At 38.0% G+C, this 21,615-nt stretch overlaps 3 protein-coding genes across 4 annotated transcripts in view; all 3 read right to left on the reverse strand.

Moving 5' to 3' along the window:
* Positions 1–18,091, reverse strand: part of LOC108258732 (uncharacterized) — a 34,249-nt gene extending 16,158 nt beyond the window's left edge. Inside the window, exons 1-9 of the mRNA XM_053675954.1 lie at positions 17,974–18,091; positions 5,442–5,588; positions 4,651–4,701; positions 3,920–3,951; positions 3,608–3,682; positions 3,318–3,501; positions 3,047–3,160; positions 1,765–1,946; positions 1,509–1,661 (exon numbers count right to left, since the gene is read on the reverse strand). Of these exons, the coding sequence (XP_053531929.1) occupies positions 1,509–1,661; positions 1,765–1,946; positions 3,047–3,160; positions 3,318–3,501; positions 3,608–3,682; positions 3,920–3,951; positions 4,651–4,701; positions 5,442–5,460 (810 nt within the window). The 5' untranslated portion in view covers positions 5,461–5,588; positions 17,974–18,091. The remainder of the gene's footprint in view (positions 1–1,508; positions 1,662–1,764; positions 1,947–3,046; positions 3,161–3,317; positions 3,502–3,607; positions 3,683–3,919; positions 3,952–4,650; positions 4,702–5,441; positions 5,589–17,973) is intronic.
* LOC108258770 (B-cell receptor CD22) lies at positions 6,765–17,638 on the reverse strand. 2 transcript variants are annotated; one of them, XM_017457668.3, is made up of 10 exons: positions 17,029–17,638; positions 11,247–11,317; positions 10,128–10,472; positions 9,569–9,817; positions 8,791–9,039; positions 8,620–8,704; positions 8,475–8,522; positions 8,279–8,365; positions 8,016–8,069; positions 6,765–7,761 (listed from the first exon to the last, which is right to left on the reverse strand). In XM_017457668.3, the coding sequence occupies exons 1-10, from the start codon at positions 17,046–17,048 to the stop codon at positions 7,719–7,721; spliced, it is 1,251 nt and encodes a 416-aa protein (XP_017313157.1). In that variant the 5' UTR covers positions 17,049–17,638; the 3' UTR covers positions 6,765–7,718. The 2 variants fall into 2 exon arrangements, with proteins under 2 accessions (XP_017313157.1, XP_017313159.1); XM_017457670.3 differs by having other exon boundaries at positions 8,475–8,517; positions 17,029–17,637.
* A 2,277-nt stretch (positions 18,092–20,368) lies between the features above and the next one.
* The window catches only part of LOC108258743 (titin), a 32,588-nt gene continuing 31,341 nt past the window's right edge, over positions 20,369–21,615 (reverse strand). Inside the window, exons 29-31 of the mRNA XM_017457613.3 lie at positions 21,478–21,564; positions 21,213–21,266; positions 20,369–20,958 (exon numbers count right to left, since the gene is read on the reverse strand). Coding sequence (XP_017313102.2) covers positions 20,944–20,958; positions 21,213–21,266; positions 21,478–21,564 — 156 coding nt within the window. The 3' untranslated portion in view covers positions 20,369–20,943. The remainder of the gene's footprint in view (positions 20,959–21,212; positions 21,267–21,477; positions 21,565–21,615) is intronic.

The following is a 21,615-nucleotide window of genomic DNA, read 5'->3' on the forward strand; positions in this document are numbered from 1 at the left end:
AAATAACAAAAATCAACAGATTTGATTTTAAATAAATTCTGATGTCGGAGATCAAAATGAATGTAATGCCTTTCTCATTTAAAAACATAAATGTTGACTCCATAGGTTTAGATTTTCGTCCAAAAGATAATAAAAAGGCTTTAAAGGATTAAACAGGCCTACAACAAAGTGTCAGATCTAACATATTGCAAATAATGTTAATGGTGATGACGAATAGGAGTCCTTGTGAATGTTGTGTTACTATGGAAACAATAATGTATTAGAACAAGTGCATTAATATAAACCTGTGATTTTCAGCTGCACTACTGTCAGAGTTGCTGTTATAGAAAATTAGAACCCATATCACACCCCTCTTCATCTCCCTCCACTGGCTACCTGTAGCTGTCCGTATCAGTTTTAAGGCCTTGATGCTCACGTAAAGGACCTTGTCTAGAACAGCACCCCCCTACCTCAACTCTCTCCTTAAGGTAATGTTCCCTCACGCAATCTGTGATTGGTTAACAACCGATGCTTTGTAGTGCCTACTCAGTGTGGCTCAAGTTCCTTTCCAGAACCTTCACACTAACTGTTCCTCAGTGGTGGAATGAACTTCCAACCTCAATCTGGACTGCTTCAAAAATCTTCAAAAAACACCCACCTCTTCACTGAACACTTAACCAACCCCTATAATGCCAACCCCACATAATTTTAATAAATATATTTTTACTCTTACACCTCTACTCTGTGCACTTTGCTTCTCTAGAACTCAATTAAAGATCTTGTACAGTAGCACTGCTTGTATTGTTCTCCGCTTGATATATCGCTTTGCTTGCATTTCCTCATTTGTAAGTCACTTTGGATAAAAGTGTCTGCTAAATGAATAAATGTAAATGTATATTAATCAACACCTTCTGACCACTCAGATTATGGCTAGTTGTGGGTTACTAGACACACTTTAAAAAGCAGATTATGCCAATTTATCGATAGGATAAAAAATTGAGCTGAATCTGCTTACTGTATGACATGGGGCACTGACTTACTCAAGGATGGCTGAAATAAGTGAATGATTTTAAAATGATGTTGTGTTGACATGTTCCCTAAGGAAAATTATGGATTTTTTTTAAGCGTTGCTTGAGGAGCACAAGAGATATAAAGGACACTTCCATGCCAAAAAGCAAAGCGTGTTGAGATGATAGGTGTTAAATAAACGCAGAGTGTTGCCTGCGTTATGTTAGCATCGCTTAATAGGTTCATTTCATTTAACTTATTTACTATTGGCACTACTGGTTGGATGCTAACTGCATTTCATTGTCTCTGTACTCATACTCTGTCAATGACAATAAAGTTAAACCCCACCCAACCTAACCTTCATTGTTTCCCTTTTTATGTATTTTTTTGTGTATTTACAGCCAAGTCATAACCTCCTAGCGGCTTATATTCATGTTATATATTAATTTATCTCATTTTCATGAAGGTTGCCAATAATTCTGGAGTTAACTGTATTTTATAAGTGCATACAGGTGTCTTACCATGCATGGGTCAGTCTCACTGATGAGAGCAAATGTAGTCCCGTAATAACAAGAGCACACAGAGTGAGTTCTGTTGGTCTGTGAGATGAAACAGCTAGGCCAATCGTTTATCTCCCAGTTCAAACAAGACAGAATGGCCCTTGGGTCTATCTCCTAGCCAGTTGTGAAAAGAGAAAAATAAACACTATAAATGTATTCCAATTAATATTTACTGTATTGGGAATAATTAAAAAAAAAAAAAAAAAAACTAACATACTTTGATGTGACTAACAGTGAAGTCGATTGTCTCAAGGATCCATGTGTTGAAGGTTTGAGGAAGTGAGAATGAGATCACAGCTGACATTAAACTTTTATTTGAGATGATATCTGTGTCAAAGAGACTAGGTTTAAAGATGTCTGTCATGTTTGTGTAACTCATGAAGACCACAGCAGCTGATCCTGAGTAAAGAAAAATACTGATTAAAAGCTACCAAGTGCATATATACAAAGGTATCGGAACAGCCGATTCTTTTGGAGGTAGAGGTAGTGTCATGGCTTTGGCTTGCACGGCTGCTTCTGGAACAGACTCACTAATCTTTACTGATGATGGAGCTCATGATGATTACAGCAGAATGAACTCAGAAGTTTACAGAAACATTTTGTCTGCAGATTTATAGAGAAATGCTTCCAAATTAATCAGGAGGAACTTCATCATGTCGCAAGACAACAATCCACAACACACATCCACCTCAACACAGGACTTCATCGGGGGGGAAAGTGGAAGGTTTTAGACTGGCCAAGTCAGTCACTAGACCTTCACCCAACTGAGCAGTATTTAACCTCCTGAAGAGGAGATTGAAGGGAGAACTTTACAGTAAGACTATCTGTTTCTCTAATTTTGCTCACCTAAAAATGGTGTGGTCTGCCTTAACACATCTAGATGTAACTATCAGGAAATGAACTCTGAAATTCTGATCTAGCTCCTTATATTATATCTATCTCCTCATATCTCAAACCCAAATATACAAATATACCTTCAGTGTATAGCAAAAACAAAACAATTTGCCCTGTTGTTCCAATACTTTCAGAGGAGACGGTATAATTAGAAATTGGGTTGAATATTTGAAACATTTTTAAGGGATTTTGAAAGAGGACTGTAGCCCATGTACTTAATAATTTTGGTGAACTTTGAAACATGAAGAAAGGAAGCTTTCAATGGGTAAAAATTGATGGGTAAAATGATTTACAGGCAAGCAGACACGCCGCCTTGTTCTGATTGGTTGGATGCTGGTGGTACACATTATTTTTACTCAATTTTCATGTATTCTTCATACAGAGACTGGGACAGATTTTATTTTGTCCACTCATCAGATATTTTATTAGAACAGCCAAAATATGAGGAGAATTTCGACAAGTATTACAACATATGCTTTGGAGCATGACAAGCTGGATTTGTTTTTAAGAATTATGATCCAAACATTTACAGCCCCTCTGTGTTAATTCCTTATGCCTACGACTCAGTTATCAAGAAATTAGCTGGAAACAAATGACTACTTTACCATCTGTTTCCTCTGAAATCCCGATGAGATCGATATACAAAGACGCATAGCTTGTGATGAGTGTGGGGATTTCCTTCAAGGTGACATTAGGTCCAATCATGAAAACTTGGACTTCTGAAAAGATAATAATCAAAACCAAGTGATTTTCTTTAGTGCCAAGCTAACTCTATAGGGTACACAGTTGCTCACTGGTTTCCCAAATCAAACAGGAAATCGTTCTGTATATGTACTGTAGCCGTAGTGCTCTACAAATTACAAGCAGATTTCTTACCTAAATTTTGGACAGAGAAGCTGATGTTGCTGTAGGTGTCTGTTTCCTCCACCAATTTAGACACCAGGTTTTCATTTACCTGCAATAACTTATTTCCCAAGGATCTTAGAGTAGTTTGGTCAGGAGCATCAGTTATTTCACAAGTTGTGAGATACATGATTAAACTCAAACAACTTTCCACTTCCTACACAACAGGTAGAGAGACACCAATGTTTACACATTCAAATGTAATAGTAATCCTGCCAATTAATACATTTATATTCACAATAAAGAAACCAAATGCATCTCACCTCCTGAGATAAGTCTGATCTCTGCTCTGTAACGTTACAGATTTGGTCCAAGAAGTCCAGTGTTTCCGGATCATCCTAAAGCAAAAAACTATTTATATTTGTATAAAAACTCTCATTTTCTTATGTTTTTTAAGATGCCTTAATATGAATATTTTTTTCAGAAGTGTATTCATTTTATACCTAAAGATGTGTCGTAAGAAATTAATTGAAACGTGAAGGAATGATCAAATACTAAGAAGAAAATGCAATAGCAAATGCACAAATGACAATAATTGCTTAAAGGTTGCCAGTTATTTCTCCAGTTAAACATACCTGGCATTTTTCAAGCAATTCCAAAGTGACACCTGAAAAAAAACAAACAAACAAGTGCACTATTACAGAATTATAATCTAGCTATCATCCATCCTCTAATCCTCTTTCCTTCTTTCTTTCTTTCTTTCTTTCTTTCTTTCTTTCTTTCTTTATTTATTTCTTTCGTTCTTTCATGAATACAGACATGCAATATTTCAAAAGGATTATGTTTTTTTTGCCGTTTTTTTGTTTTTTGTGAATATTTAGGCAGTTGAGAAACATTGATTCAGCATAAAGTCTCATTTTGACCACATTATACAAGTGTAAATGCAACAACAACAACAACAACAACAACAAACAGGTAATCGAGATTAAAAACAGCACAACAAGCATGAATGTGTGAAGCAACAATGTAACAATCATCTTATTCATAAAACAACCGAAAACAAAGAGCAACACAAGAGAATAGTCTTTCAATGCAATGAGCTGGTTTACGTATTAATGCCTGATGCTTTCAGATTTTAGTCTGGTTAATCAGTGATGCTTTTGGCTACAAGTGTGAATGCAAGTGCTTATAAAAAGTCAAGTCCAGTTTATCGTAAACATCCAATCAAGTCCAATCAAGTCCAGTTTATCGTAAACATATTTAACTATGATTTTTTTTTTCTTTTTGTACATTAAACAAGCAATATGAAATAAAAAATAAATAAAGTGAATTCACAGTTCCTTTGGTTCTTCTATGGTTTACTTACTGTCAAGTGAAGTATCACATGCTGTAAATGTTAGTAACAGAACAGTGACTCCTGGAGGGGAGACACAGGAATTAATTTATTTCTGTTATCCATTACACGCCTCATCTGCAAATCTGTTATAATTATAATATAAAGTGTAAGAAATGATTTCCTGTGTTAGTGGGATGAGCTATATATACACATTTAATTAAAAAAAAAAATCACTGGAAAACTAAACAAAACAATGACAACAACAACAAGTATTATTATTATTATTATTATTATTATTATTATTAGTAGTAGTAGTAGCAGTAGTAGTAGTAATATCAATATTGACACTACAATATTGATTCTGTTGACAATGATCTGGACCAAATGAATGTATATTATGAAATTAAAATATTAAATTGTATTTAAATCCTGCCAGTATGATAACACAATTTTTAAATGACTTTAAATATGTTTCAAAATATGTTTGACCTTATTTTATTAAATACAAATTTAAATATTCAATAAAATGAAACTAACTAGTTTAGCTTTTCTTTTTAACAGATGATCCTGGTCCCCATACAGTATGTAATCATAAAAAGGACACAAAACAAAATAAGGCAAAAACAAACACCTATTTTGCTCCTATTTTTAAATACTTTCCATCCTGTTACTGTATGATAATAGAAAATGTGTAGAGAAAAGCATTGATGATAAATTGCTTTATGCTTTTAAAATAATTTCATTAAGTCCCCCGTATTAACGATGGGTATAAGGAAGAAAGAGAAACACCCAGCCCGTCAGTCTGTCAGTGAAGTACTCACCTCTCAGTAGAAGAGTCATGTCGTTCGGTATTTTGGTTAAATTTTCTCTTGTTTACAGAGAGGGTAAGCGAAGTGTGATCCAAATTAAGCTGGAAAATTCTTTTTGTCTCCATATCAGTAAATCTGTAGATCATTTGCATTTGGCATCTGAAATGTGATACACCATTGTTAGAGAGGCAGTGGAGCAGATTTTGCATATACAAAGTTCCAGAGAAGTAGAATCACAGAATTATGATGAAAAAGAAACAAGAGTGCAAACCGTGTCTTTAATGAAATGCCTTGGAGAGTGTAAAGAGGGGGAAACTCCTGGGCCGGTTCATACTGTATGCATATTTTTTGTGCGTAAGCCAGGCATAGAGTCAGATTTTTAATGTGCGTATCAAGAAGCCGATAAACTATACCATCTGCTGAAAATCCATATATTTGTCACAGATGGTCATCAGGAAAAGCCAGCGCAAACACTAAAGGATTAACTTTGATGTGTCAGATTTCTCTCACTTTGCTCACAGCTGATTGGTCCAAGTTTTGTTTGAGTTCTCTTACCCAGAATTTATAGGCCTGTGGTGATCAGGTGTCAGTTAAGCGCATTGCGTGATATAAAAATGGCACCTGTGAACCTCGCCATCAGCCTCTACTATCTGAAGCGAAGACGCAATTCATAGGCACACCTCAGTATGACAAAGCTATGCAACGTCTCGTTCCCTCTCAGGGAACAGGGTTACATGCGCACCCCATTAGGAACTCAATGTTGTGTGAGGTTCACGCTGTGGGAACGAGTATACCCATTCCCCGTCATACTGAGGGCACGACCTGTTCAAAAAGTCAGAGCCTGAGGGTCATTGCAAGACACTCAAGCCTAGGTTGGAACATATACCCACGTTGTAATATCGAATGAATGTGTGCAGCATAGACCACCCCGCACCTCCTCCACCTTCGGCATAGCTGTATAACCGTGCCGTTCATTCCCCATGATGGCCGAATGATCCGAAATCGCAAGATTATGAATACGACTTAGTGAAAGACAGAAACTGGGTGGTGTGATTAAACAGAGTTAATGATGGCACTGCAAAGTTGATTATTTTCCTATAAAAGCACATCCCCAAGTGTTTTATTCCTGTCAAAACCCTGCACTTCGACATTCGAGTTTATTTATTTATTTATTTATTAGTCTTAGTATTTTATTAATTTTTAAAAATCATTTATCATTAGATGTAATGTTCTGGAACAAACAGTTGTTATTACTTTATGAACAGGCTTATGGGTGTTCCTAATTAAGTGGCCAGTGTGTGCACACACAAACATTCCATTGCAGAAAATACAAAATGGATAAAGCAGCAATTTAATTTTCAACATGAACACTGTGTCACAGATAAAATGCTCACTGCTGTGTCACAGTTACAATAAACAGATAATAAACTTCTTTAATTTTAAGATAATACAGTTCAACATTTTAAGCTTAATATAAAATACATTAAACATACGTTAATACACTTCTGGATTGTTCTTACTCTGTCTTGCTTGTGTATGTGAGATTGCGTAAGCTGAATAATGATTAATAGCTCTACTGCAATATATACAAGAGCTTTATCCTGGTCAGAGTCACAGTGAATCAGGAGTCTATTCCAGGATCACTGGCTGACAATCAGGACCTTATGCTGTGTTTGAATGAAGCTCATACCTCACAAAAACAAAACAAAAAAACAAAACAACAAAAACAAACAAGCAAAAAAAAAAAACAAAAAAAAAAAAACAAGAAAACGGCCCCTCAACTCAGAAAGTCAGGAAGGTCTCCTCAACCCCGAGTTCAGTACATGACATCAGACCAACATGGCCACTCACACCGTCAACAGTAAATAAAACATCACTTCACTACTTTAAATGAGTTTATAGCAGTAATTACTTTAGATCAATCAGCACTGACACATTAGCTGCTTAAATCTATAACACTGACCTACAGCGTACAGTTCTGAGAAAGTTAATACATCATAATTAGTTTTATTTCTCACTAAATACACATTCTCTGCTAAATATATTTCCATTCTGGACTTCAGTTGAGCTTCAATCCCTTAATTCAGTTACAATATTCACAATAAAGAAGCGATAACTAATGAGTGAAAACTCTACAGCTGACTGGAACAGTCCTAACCTGCTGGCAGTAGAAAAAGTACTTCACACACTGCTATAAAATGATTAAAGCTGCTTTAAATGGCTGTAAGATGCTGATGTCGCTGGTGTAAAGGAGCGATTCAGTTTATCCACTTCAGTGAGGAGCTCTCTCTATTCATCAGCTGTTTCAGGACTCATTTCATTCATCATGTTCCTCAAAGAAACAACACACAGAAACATCAGAACTGTGTGTTAAAGCAGAACACGTTATTAACATTTATGTACATCAGTCATCATCACACACTCTCTGATTTACGTTTATTAATATTACTGATTAGGAAATAAATCTAAAATTACTGTTGGAGTTACAGCTGTGTATTGTAGCTCTCACATCTTCAGAGTAAAAGAATAATATTATCACATTACTCGAATCTAATGGTGGTTTGGGGTTTAAAAGATAAAACTCACTGCTCTTTAGTCAGAGGAAGTGGGCGTGTCAGCAGGAGGACTGGGATGAGAATTCTGTGAAAAAAGAAAGAGGCCACGCCTTGTTGAATTTGACCAATCAGGTGTGTGACTCCAAAGTAAAATCAAAAAGTGAAAACAGCTCTCACTGCATAAATCTGCATTTAATAGAACACAGATTTCCAACAATAAAATACATCATCATTCGGTTAGACCATCATCAACAAACATACTACAAGGAACTGTGTTTTTCAGTAAACACTTACTGCAAGTGTGTGATACACATCATCAGATGTCCGGCCCGCGAGGTCGAGAGCTGCGTACGTGTCGTCTTTAGCGCTCGGCCCGATGTTCTGCGGAGAGGAGGGTGGAGAACGTGAGCAGGTTCTGCTGAAGATCTTTACAGTGAGAGTTTATTATGTACAAAGCAGCCACCTGATGGACATTTCTGTAATAACTCACCTGATAGTCACCTTCATCTGCCTTTTTCTTCTGTCTCCTGCTTCTGCTCTTACAAAGTCAAATATTTATCCATCGTGAGCTTCTTCAGAGGAATTAGTGATGAATCTATCAGCACAAAGAAATACTAATTCTTGTATTTTCTTACCTTATAAACAGGAAGGTGATGATGAGACAAACACACACAAACACAACAGCCCCTACACCTGCGTACACACCTAAGCTCTGAACCCCTGTGTGGACGATGATGTGATAATGAATCAGTGTTAAATATTTATCAGTGTGATTCTGATTTATAGATTTACATCATCGCTCTTACTGTTTAAAGTGACGGACACTGCAGCTGATCTCTCAGAGCCGTGTTGATTCTGAGCCTCGCAGTAGTACTGTCCACTCTGTAGTGCTCCGTAACTCTGTCCAGATCCTACAGGTGACGATTCATTCACCCTAAACCAGGTGTAGTTCTCCACAGGTGGGTTAGCATCACTGCTGCAGGTCAGAGTCACTGAACTGCCCTCCACTATTTCACCAGAGGAGCTGATGGACACTGAGACTCTCTTTGGAGGATCTAGAGAGTTCCATGATGAGAATGATGAAAGCAGTTCAAGGCCATAAGCAGTGTAAATTTTTCTTTCATCAGTTCTTGAATATAATTTTCAGCTCATCTCAGTGCTTTTATTTAACATTATGTCTGGCTCCTAATGAATATAAAACCCACTTCACTGCACAATAGAGTCATAAATCTGAGAATCTTTTTATACTGTAATAATTCTGGAACACCTTCTTGTTATCATGCCTGTATGTGCTCGTATTTTCCCTTCACATGGTCAACATCCAATTCTGTATAGATTTATTATTCCTAAATGCTTAAAGTTATTAGCACCTGTGTGTGTGTGTCTGTGTGTGTGTGTGTGTGTGTGTGTGTGTTTCTTTTTTAATTATATGCTAATATAATAAACATTTTTATGTCCTACAATGACAGTGAAGGCACTTCAAGGTCATTACGTTTTCAGTACATTTTCCTTCATTTCTGTAAATATGAAGTGATTTATGATCTATTGAGTTATAAAATATATAAGAAGGTAAATAAAGCTCACATCTGACTCTGAGGGTTTGATCAGGAGAGGGGAGATGTTCATATCCTCTTACAGCACAGCTATAACTGCCTGCATCCTCACTGCTGACCGGCTGCAGGTGGAGTTCATTGCTCTTGGGGGTGTTTGTGGTTAAATCACGTCTGTTTTTGTACCAGATGAATGTTGGATCAGTCAGACTGCAGGTGGTTTTACAGATCAGAACGACTGATTGTCCCTCTGTCACTTCTGCAGGAGCGATCACCTGAAGATCTTACACACCGAGAGAAACATTCAATCAGGAAAGCTGTCCTGAAGACAGTAAAGTGTCTACTTTTAAACTCTGCTCTCTCAAAGTGTTTTTCTATCTAATGATAATCATTTCAGTTTTATATTCAGTGTTAATAACCTTCTCAACTCTGGAGACTAGTCGATTTTACCACAAGCACCTATTGTTCAATTTAATTTATAAAGAACATGTTAGAGATCTTCATTAATCCGGTACAAAACTCTGAGTCTCCTGTATCTAAAGAGAGATTATGTTCAGAGTGATAGATGTAGAAAATAAGATGATTTTATTTACCTGTAACAGTGAGTGTAACTCCAGGTTCACCCTGGTATCTTTCTTTTGCTTCATTTGTTATGATTCTGAACCAGTACTTCTGTTCATCTGATTTCTTCACGTCACTCAGTCTGAGGGGGAAGTGTTTCTGTTCATCTCCTAAATACTCCACTCTGTCTGAGTAACCTGATTCATTACGCAGATCAGTCGGTTCTTTACCCTGAAATGAGTTTATTAACCAAAACCTGTTCGTCACTGTAAGACGTGTTGGGTGTGTGTACGTGACGTTCATAAACACTGTAGATCCATTTAAAGCACAGAGTTTTGTTTCGCTGTATGTCACACTCCATTCATTCCCAAGAGCCCCTGAAACATGACACATGAAAGAGGTGATTAGAGGTCATTATCCTGAGCCCCATAAAACACTGGGTTATCTTACAGCTTCACTTCTCTCCTCTGGAACTCCGGGTTGCAGAAATAAAAACAATTCTTTACCGTCACGGGGTTCGGCCCGGTACAAGATGGAAAACCAGTACCGAGCACTGCCCGCTATTTAAATGCAGAGAAATGTGGAAATAATAATACATCTAGTGCATGGAAAACAATATATAAAATGATATAATCTAATGTAATATAATATAATGTAAGATAATATTTGTTCTAAACAACCGGACAGAAAATCCAGAGCGCTACTGGCCAAGACTCATTATATATTATTATATATTAAACACTGTTCATTGGTTCACCTGCAGATCAGCACCTTCTAGAGGCGAACCATCAATACTTCGTAACGTTTCGAAACAGTAATGACGTAATGAAGCCTCATTTGCTGAAATCACGTGACTTGGATGGTTCGATATGCGTTCGATATGCGTTCAGAACCAATGATTCGAAACAGAAGATTCATCAAGGTTTCAAAGCTTCAGGAAGCCCACTAATATTTAAATCGCTCTTTCACCAAGGATTCGAACCCTATCACTATCAGACCATGATTCGTACAATATCAGCTCAAGTGAGGAGCAGTGTTATATTATATTTATAATGTTGAAATTATAACAAAAATCTAAATATACTGGTGGTTCTACTTGTATTTATTGTCTCTGCGGTGTGTAGTCGTGATGATGTTAATGTGTGACTCACCTGAGATCATGAACAGAAAGACCAGATGAAGTGGAGAAGCCATTTTGAGGAACATCATTACTGGAAAGATTCTATAGAAACAAAATATATCAAATTTATTTATAATAAGTCACAACAACATACAATCTACTGAGCTGTTAAACCTCCTTTTCTTTAGAGAAATTATTATGTGATGGAATACAATTATCACAGCATCCATCACAAGTCTTTCATTATCTGAAAGATAATATTTATTTTTATACCACAGCGCTGCTGAATTCTGGATTGTGATTGGTCAGAAGGTGTTGATTAATTTTCTATAACAGCGGCTCTGACAGTAGTGCAGCTGCACATCACAGGTTTATATTAATACACTCGTTCTAATACGTTATCGTTTCTATAGTAACAGCTCATTCACAGGGACTCGTACAGTGGACGCTCCTCATGAACAGATTAAGGAATGTGAGTAATTGTTGATGCGGTGAAGTTTTCTGTAAGGAGATGTTTATTTAACGTTTATGGAAGGAGTCTCCAGTGTCAACGCTTTGTAACAGTTAGAGGTAAAGCTGTAAGTTTAAGTGTCCTGATATCTTCAGGACAGAGGAGTTTATACTTTACATTACACACAGCATTAAATGTAACAATAAACAAATCAAAACTATGACATCATTCTTTAAAGAAAAACAATATTGGCAGATTGTTGTGGTATAAAAGGAATAAACAGTGGGGACGTGCTGTTATAAGAAAATAATCAACTTCAGGGTGATAACAGTAACTCATATTAATCACATCAGTATTTCACACACACACACACACACACACACACACACACACACACACACACAGTGTTTCATTTCTTACAAAATAATCATATTACATTCTCTGAATATGACAATCGCTCTTTTTAATCATTTTTTAAATTAGATATTTTAATTATTCACAATAATCAAACATTCACAAGCCACAAATGAAAACCTGTACATGAAGTCACTGTTAACAAATCTACTCAGAGAAGCTAACACATGCATAAAACATTGCTTCATGATCATGCACTAATTTACATATTCATAGAAGTGTCATTATTTGCATTGCAGAATCTGATACTGAAAGAGAGATTTTCTGGAAAGATTTCTAAAGTTAAATAAAATACAAAAATCATGCGTATTTTACAAACCAGGATGTTTTAATACAGAAAGATGCAGTGCTGTCATTTAAGGTAAAGAATCGGGTAAAAACAGGATAATTATGTAGATTTATTACTTGTGCATGTAGCTAAGCAATTACAGTGGAGGAAATAAGTATTGGACGCATCAACATTTTTTCCAGTAAATATATTTCCAATGAGGACATTCACATGAAAATTTCACCAGACTTTGGTATTAACTCAAGAAATCTGCACATATAAAGAAATCGTCTGGGTCACGCATATAACCTTGTTCCCTGAGAAGGGAATGAGACATTAGGTTAGCTGAACGCTGAAATGCCCACACGCATAACCAGTATCTGAAGCTTGTGTAAAATCATGCCTATTTATAGGCCTGCCGTGATCAGGTCACTTGGAAATTAAGCATAGCGCGTGATATATAAATGACACCTGTGAACTGTACCATCAGCCTCTATTATCTGAAGCGAAGATGCAATTCACAGGCATGCTCCAGTATGGGAAAGCTACGCAACGTCTTGTTCCCTCATTAGGGAAAAGGGTTAAATGCGTAACCCAGACGTTCCCTTTCAAAGGTAACTCCATGTTGCGTGAGCTCAACGCTGTGGGAACGAGAATACCCACTGTGTCATACCGAGGGTAAGGCCTGTTCAAAAATATCCGAGCCCGAGGGTCACTGCAAGACACTCAAGCCCGATCCAGAATGTATATCCAGGATGTAAAATCAAATGAATATGTGCGGGGTAGACCACCCTGCCACAGCATACACATCCTGTAAGGATACCCCTTTAGACAAAGCCTTCGAGGAGGTGACCGCCCTAGCCCTTATGCCCAGAGGTGTCGCGAGACCACGCCTCATAAGCGATAGAGATTGCTTCCACTATCCAATTAGAGATGCGCTGCTTCGACACAGCATCACCTCTACTGTTGCTGACCAGCAACTGCTCTGATTTACACCACTGGCTGCAACAGACAGCTTGTAGATCTCCTATTTGCTTGAGAGATGTCAGGGCCAGCAAAAGAGCTACCTTTAGAGTCAGAAGCTTTTCAGAGGCTGACCCCAAGGGCTCAAATGCGGCACCTGACAGACCTTCCAGGACCACAGAAAGGTCCCAGGAAGGTATGCATGGTCTGCAGATGGGCCTCAGCCGCCTGACACCACACATACACCTCGAAGTTAGTGGACGTTGCCCCACAGACGCTCCGTCATTAGGGGCATGGCTGGCCGAAATGGTGGATATGTGGACCCTGATTGTAGGAGGAGCCAACCCCGCTGAGAAACGTCCTTGTAAGAACTCCAGGACTGTAGCTATTGCGCAGTTTGCTGGGTCTAGCTGATGTACCTCACACCATGAGACAAAAAGATGGCACTTTTTGTCTTACAATCTCGTTGTGGATGGCGTTCTAGCATTCAACATTCAACCTCAATTGTGAGACTACAATCTATAAGCTGGTGCCCCTCAGGGGCCAGACCCACAGTTTCCATAGTTCCGGCCGAGGATGATAAATCAGCCCTCCGTCTTGAGATATTAGATTCCTGAGGATGGGAATCTCTGAAGCAGTGCCGTCTAGCAGGGATATTAGCATTGAGAACCATATTCGAGCTGGCCAATATGGTGCTACTAGCAGCAGACCTAGACAGTGGGAGCAGAGCCATCGGGGGAAAAGCAAATAGATGTGACCTCAGCCACATATGCACCATGGCGTCCAACCCCAAGGTGCGGTAGGATTGAGGGCGAACCATAGCGGGCAGTGTGTTGTCTCCTTGGAAGCGAACACGTCCACTTCCGCTTGGCCAAACCTCCACCATATGGACGCCACAACTTGTGGATGGAGGCACAAATCTCTGGGCTTCAGCCCCTGCCTCGACAGGATGTCTCCCCCCACATTCCAGTTGCCCAGAATGTACATTGCACCCACTGACAAAACCTTTCCCACTGCCCAGAGAAGTTTAGTTGTGCCTGCGTTTTTTTGGCTCTCCATAGTGGAGGGAGGAGTCGCGATGCGAGCTCCAAAATCCAGATGAGAGCCGGACCCGGAAGAAAGAGCAAGAGAAAGAGTAGCGCTCATCGCCGGCTCTTCTTCCAGGTCTATACGAGATCCTCAGGACCTGAGATCCGCGAGGCTCTGACACCCAACTTGCTTCGGCCAAGAAGAAAGCGAGTTCACAAGACGTTCAAAACGCGCACAGTCAGACCTCTCTAGGGCTGCCGTGGCATGCTCCATCCCTAGACACTTCACCCAGAAATTGTGTCATGACCACCCTCCCGATGAAAAGGGAGCAAGGCATAACACACTTCCTGAATTCTCTCATTCATACTTTTCCTCCTTTTTTTTTAAAGAAACAGAAAAGAAAAGTGATTTTTCTTTCTTTTTTTTGGAAATGATAGAAGCGTCTTTTTGTTTTCATTACACACACGACTGAGATGCACTCTTGCTGAAGATAACAAGGCTGATGGTGCAGTTCACAGGTGCTGTTTATATATCACATGACGTGTTTAATTGCCACGTCACCTAATCACGGCAGGCCTATAAATAGGCATGATGTTACACAAGCTTCATATACCAGTCACACGCTTCCCACAGTGTTCAGCTAATGCAATGTCTCGTTCCCTTTGAAAGGGAACCAAAGATTAAAGTCCATAAATGAACTTGTGTAATAAAGTGGAATGACACTGGAAAAAAGTTTTGAACATGCTAAATGAAATGTATTTAATACTTAGTGGAGAAGCCTTTGTTTGTCATGACAGCTTCAAGACGCTTCCTGTATGAAGAAATTAATGAGCCGCAGTCTTCCAAACATATTGTCTTTAAATCTTGTTCAGGTGGATTCGAGTCAGGTGGTTGGCTGGGCCATTCTTCATCTTGATTTTATTTCTTTGAAACCAATTGAGAGTTTCCTTTCCTGTATGCTTGGATCGTTGTCCTGCTGGAAGGTCCACCCACGTCTCGTCTTCATCATCCTGGTGAATGTTTTTAGGGTGATGTGCCGTGCCATTTCTTCTCCAAACATGGTGTGTAGTATGGCCGCCAAAAAGTTAAATTTTTCTCTTGTCTGACCAGACTACACTCTCCCAGTATTTCATAGGCTTATCCAAATGAGTTGTAGCAAACTTTAAACAAGCTTCGACATGCCTTTTCTTTAGCAATGGAGTGTTGCGGGGTGAGCGTGAGCAGTGGAGTGCATTGCCTATAGTTTTCTCTGTGACGATGGCACCTGCTGCCTCCAAGTGTTTCTGGAGCTCTTTCCAAGTGGTCCTTGGCTCTTGGGCTACTCTTCTGACTATTCTTCTGACTCCCTGGTCAGAAATCTTGTGAGGAGCTCCTGTGCATGGCCGGTAGATGATGGAGTGATGTTGCTTCCACTTGCGGATAATGACCCCAATGGTGCTTACTGGAAGATTGAGAAGTTTTGAAATAAGTCTGTATCCGATTCCATCAATATGTTTCACAAAAATAAGGTTGTGAAGGTCTTGGGAGAGCTCTTTGCTTTTACCCATCATGACATGTTTCTTGTGTGATACCTTGGATACCTCAGCTGGTTCCTTGCCTTACCTTGCCTTGGAGAACTGCTTTTTCTTCGCGTGTTCAATACTTTTTTCCCAGTATCATTCCACTTTATAACACAAAACTTTATTTATGGACTTTAATGTTGTGAATTATTTATATTTCCAGATTTCTTGAGGTAATTCTGATGTCTGGTGAAAATTTCATGTGAATAGCCTCATTGAAATATATTTACTGAAAAAAAAATGTTGATGCGTCCGATATTTATTTCCCCCACTGTATTTCAAATTTCAATAGAGCATGCACTAGTGGAACAAACAGCAGTGGTTACTGATTATTGGTCTTGCTGGTTCATAAGTTTGCCACATGACCAAAATATCAAATCACTTCAGACTATACTTGAAGACATTTTCAGGGTACGCATTATGTATCATTAAATAATGACTTGCTACGAAACTGTCAGAAAAATAGCAAAAAACAAACAAACACTGAAAATGCTCCTACATATACTACGGCCTGTCAGTCAGTCTGTGTGTTACCATGGCAACATGCTGCCTAGGCTTCTATCGGAACTATTTCCATTGACGGAGCAAAAACAGCCAAAATATTTGTCCATATTGTGTCTGAGGTCAGTTACTTGATATGAATTTATTATTAATAGAATTGTAACACTAGTGATCGTGCTGTTTATCTGTCGCCTCGTGTCTGCTGCCGAATCACAGCCATGCCGAAAATCAGTATAACAATGTTCTTTCTCATGTGATATTGCTTAATTAACTTTGAAAATAATTATTGATCATTGAAAATGAGGACACAAACATTTTTATAAAAAAAAATTAACACAAATATTTTAATGTTCCAAGTTTGAAATTGTTATATTAAAAAAATACACAAAAGCCACAATTATCTCAGATATAATTTATCTTGAAACAAGTATTATACTGTATACCCATAATTCCCAGTACAGATAAGCAATCGGTAAAAACTGCTAAATGTCACGTAGTTCCCAATTTAACACCACAAAGTACAACCGCACTGAAAAACCCAACACTGAGCGTCTCTATGTTCAGGAAATGTACATATAATGAGGAAATTTTGTAAGTAAACAATATTAAATTTTTAATGTTTTCTTACTGTGCTTTCTCAACCCTCATGTCCAGCAACCAAACTATGACTAAATAAAAGCGTGAGAGACAAAGAGACTGTGGTTAAAACGAGCTGATGATGCAAGTGTGATGATGTGCTGACGCTGTACTGTATGTGTGAACACATTTTGTTTCCTCTTTATTCCTAAAATTGTCCCTCCTTCTGAACTGGAGAAAAAAACACAGACAAAGAAAGATAAAAAAAATACACACTTTAATGAATCTAAAAGAAAATACTCGACATGCTCCCTAAATATAATAAACCCTAAGAGACTAGCACTGAAGCAGAGAGTTTTCACCTCGAGTATGATAAAGTCATTTTTGTGTAATGTGTTGCGTGTTTGTGCATTTATTACCTCAGGTGTTTTATACAAAAACAAATTAATTATACCAAACTATTTTTTGTATTATTAATTAAGGCTAAAAATAATTACTTTCATTTTCCAACGTGTTAATGTATCATGAAGACTGTGTTTGCACCAGAGTAAAAAGTGTGCATGCACTGTGTACAGGACATTTTAACAAATCAGTCCAATGTGTGAACAAATGAAGCCACTGCCTTTCCACCTCAGGAAGTGAAACAACAACCCAGACACACAGACAGAGACACAGACAGACAGACAGACAGACAGACACACACACACACACACACACACACACAGTGTCTTAGAACGGTCTGCCTTACTTTAAAATAAGTAATTAATAGGTTTTATGGGTATTTATGTAATTGTGTGTTATATTTTATCTTATTATACTTTCTCTCCTCCCCAATGCGATACAAGCATTGGGTATTTTTATCATTTATATCTAAATTACAAAGTAAGCCAATGTCCTTCATAAATAAACAGACTAGCTCATTAATTGAAAATGTTCCCAGGGTTGGAGTCAGCTCAGGGAGTAAAATAATCATTAAATGTTGAACCAAACTACTTACCGTTAAGAGTGGCGACTAATGCAGCCTTAACAGGAAGGGACGAGCTAAAGTTGTTGCCAAACTTCTCGTGCGTCTCCGCCCAAATTCACCCCCCTCAGTCATTCACTCAGCAAAGAGATCAGAGAGATCACAGAGCACCGGGTTGCCAGATTGGGATATTACTTCCATCCAACGCGCCCGTTTCTCTCTCTCTTTTTTTCTTTTTAAATATAATTACCTTGAGGTTACCGGTGATCCTTGCGATAAATATTATTCTAGGAATTACGTTTTAGCATAGCTGAGCTAAATCGTAGGCGCTAACGAATGCAATCTGGCAACCCTCTTGCAGTGTATGTTTATTTTACAGCTATTTTCTCGCAGCTAACAGCTGTTAACAGATGTCGCCTGTGTTATAGCATGAAGCCGAAGATCCGACATGTTTACCCTACATTTCTATTGTTGAAGACTTTTTGCGGTTGCAATAAAAGATAATATACATAATATACAAGCGCCCAGTTGAATTGTCCTGTAGTTGTGTCAGTACAACACAAAACACAAAATAGTCATAACAGATATGTGATATTTGCAATAAAATATACATATTACTACTGTATATTTAATAAACAATAATGGTAAATTATCATAAATATTTTTCAAAATATAATTGTAAATCAGCAATAAGAATTATCATCATATAACATGTACCAGGTAACTGTTGTCGCTATTCTGTCATGCTGGTGGCTTTTCCAAACCAGAAGAAATTTAATGAGATTGGCAGAGTAGCAGTGCAAACCCAATCAACTCTGTATCTGATTCAGCCTTGTCCAATCAGGATGAAGTTCTGTATGCCAGCATTGTACACTGGAGAGCCGTTGACCCGGGAACACTGAGAGTTCTGCTGTGAAAGCTTCTGCCTCTGAGGACGAGGAGGTTCAGTACTCTAGTGTCAGATTCACTCGCAGCGGTGCTGACTACAGGTGAGAGGAGCAGGTCTGTTTCCTCCACTCTAACAGAGCTGGAAATGATCTTCTGCTGGATCTTACTGTGATCATTTACTCTCTTTCTGTAGACCTTCCAATGCTGAGGATCCCACTGTGATCTACAGCAGAGTGAAATAAACAACATTCACCCATTTATTCAACATCACCACAACTACAACTTCCACCTGGTCATAGTGGAACGCTTCTAGAAACTCTCCAGATGGACATCATCACATGATTTACCTAGGATTTGAACTAATTTGGAAAAAAAAAAAAAAAAAAAAAAGCAGGTTTTAGACTATGTGATTTTTAGAGGGTCTTTTAAAATTATTACTTGTCACATTTTACAAGCATATTAGTGTAAATAATTATCAGACAGATATAATCTTTTATCTGTCTTTCACAAGTCGGGTAAATAAATATGACTCTTTATAAACTCCAGATCCTAGCTCAAATACAGTTTAAAGACCAATAAAATTCCAGACAGGATCTTTAATCCAAAGAGATTTCTTCTAAGGCATCAGATTGCAGACTGAAGATCAGAGCTGTAAAATCAGCCCTCTGCTGGACATCATGTGTAACTGCGTTTTAAACATTTCAACTGTTTAGGTGCAAAAACGAATTTATTCCTGGAGCACAACAGCAGTGTAACACACATGATTCAGATTTGTAATTACTTACTCAAGCCTTCATTTGTGTGTGTTCCAGCCACTGTAACATGGAGTTTCTATGACTGAGCACTATAAACATGCAGCAGATCACACAGAGATTATTTATGTTTATTGCTTATTTTAGGTATGAAATTTTATTCTTTATAAAATTAGTAGGAGGAGCAGCAGGAGTATTTTTACTCTACTCAGAGTAGATTATTTTGGGAAGTAACAGTACTGTTATATTTCAGTACTGTTCACACTTAGAAGACGCCAAAGTCGCCTGCAGTAGGATGCAGTACAATAACAGATGTGATTCACCTTTTTGACCAGCAGGTGTCACTATCACACACTCCGATGAAAAGCTTTGAGTAATGAACTCTTTATCGACACAGTTGGAGCAAAAGCTTCATTCTGCCATCACTAGTAAGTGAAATTTCAAGCATTTTCAGCGCTTTAATACAGATCAACATTTAAGCTCAATATAAAATAAATTAAACCTACGTTAATACACTTCTGGATTGTCCTTATCATCTTTCTTGTGTATGTGAGATTGTGTAAACTGAATAATGATTAATATAACTGATTAATATAACTGATTAACGCTGATCAGTTCTCTGAGGTCTGGCAGCAAAAGTTTTTTTCATTTATCTATAATAACTGTCCTGTGATTACAGAAATCACTCACAGACCAAAATATTCTTTTTTAAAAAAAAGTTGCTGACACCAAATTTATGTCTGTTTGCTTCAGATCCCGATAGTGACATGAACAGTTCGCATACAAAGTGGAATAATATGTTTTATCTGTTTATTTGGAGTGAGACAAAATGAAACAAGGATGTATCTGAACAACCCTGAGTTCAGTACATGACATCAGACCAACATGGCCACTCACACCGTCAACAGTAAATAAAACATCACTTCACTACTTTAAATGAGTTTATAGCAGTAATTACTTTAGATCAATCAGCACTGACACATTAGCTGCTTAAATCTATAACACTGACCTACAGCGTACAGTTCTGAGAAAGTTAATACATCATAATTAGTTTTATTTCTCACTAAATACACATTCTCTGCTAAATATATTTCCATTCTGGACTTCAGTTGAGCTTCAATCCCTTAATTCAGTTACAATATTCACAATAAAGAAGCGATAACTAATGAGTGAAAACTCTACAGCTGACTGGAGCAGTCCTAAACTGCTGGCAGGAGAAAAAGTACTTCACACACTGCTATAAAATGATTAAAGCTGCTTTAAATGGCTGTAAGATGCTGATGTCGCTGGTGTAAAGGAGCGATTCAGTTTCTCCACTTCAGTGAGGAGCTCTCTCTATCCATCAGCTGTTTCAGGACTCATTTCATTCATCATGTTCCTCAAAGAAACAACACACAGAAACATCAGAACTGTGTGTTAAAGCAGAACACGTCACTAACATTTATGTACATCAGTCATCATCACACACTCTCTGATTTACGTTTATTAATATTACTGATTAGGAAATAAATCTAAAATTGCTGTTGGAGTTACAGCTGTGTATTGTAGCTCTCACATCTTCAGAGTAAAAGAATAATATTATCACATTACTCGAATCTAATGGTGGTTTGGGGTTTAAAAGATAAAACTCACTGTCCAGTAGGCATAGGAAGTGGGTGTGTCAGCAGGAGGACTGGGATGAGTAATCTGTGAAAAAAGAAAGAGGTCACGCCTTGTTGAATTTGACCAATCAGGTGTGTGACTCCAAAGTAGAATAAAAAAATGAGAAAACAGCTCTCACTGCATAAATCTGGATTTAACAGAATACAGATTTCCAACAATAAAATACATCATCATTCGGTTAGACCATCATCATCAAACATACTACAAGGAACTGTGTTTTTCAGTAAACACTTACTGCAAGTGTGTGATACACATCATCAGATATCCGGCCCGTGAGGTCGAGAGCTGCGTACGTGTCGTCTTTAGCGCTCAGCCCGATGTTCTGCGGAGAGGAGGGTGGAGAACGTGAGCAGGTTCTGCTGAAGATCTTTAC

The sequence above is a fragment of the Ictalurus punctatus genome, chromosome 26 (genome assembly GCF_001660625.3).
Source record: "Ictalurus punctatus breed USDA103 chromosome 26, Coco_2.0, whole genome shotgun sequence".
NCBI lineage: Eukaryota > Metazoa > Chordata > Actinopteri > Siluriformes > Ictaluridae > Ictalurus > Ictalurus punctatus.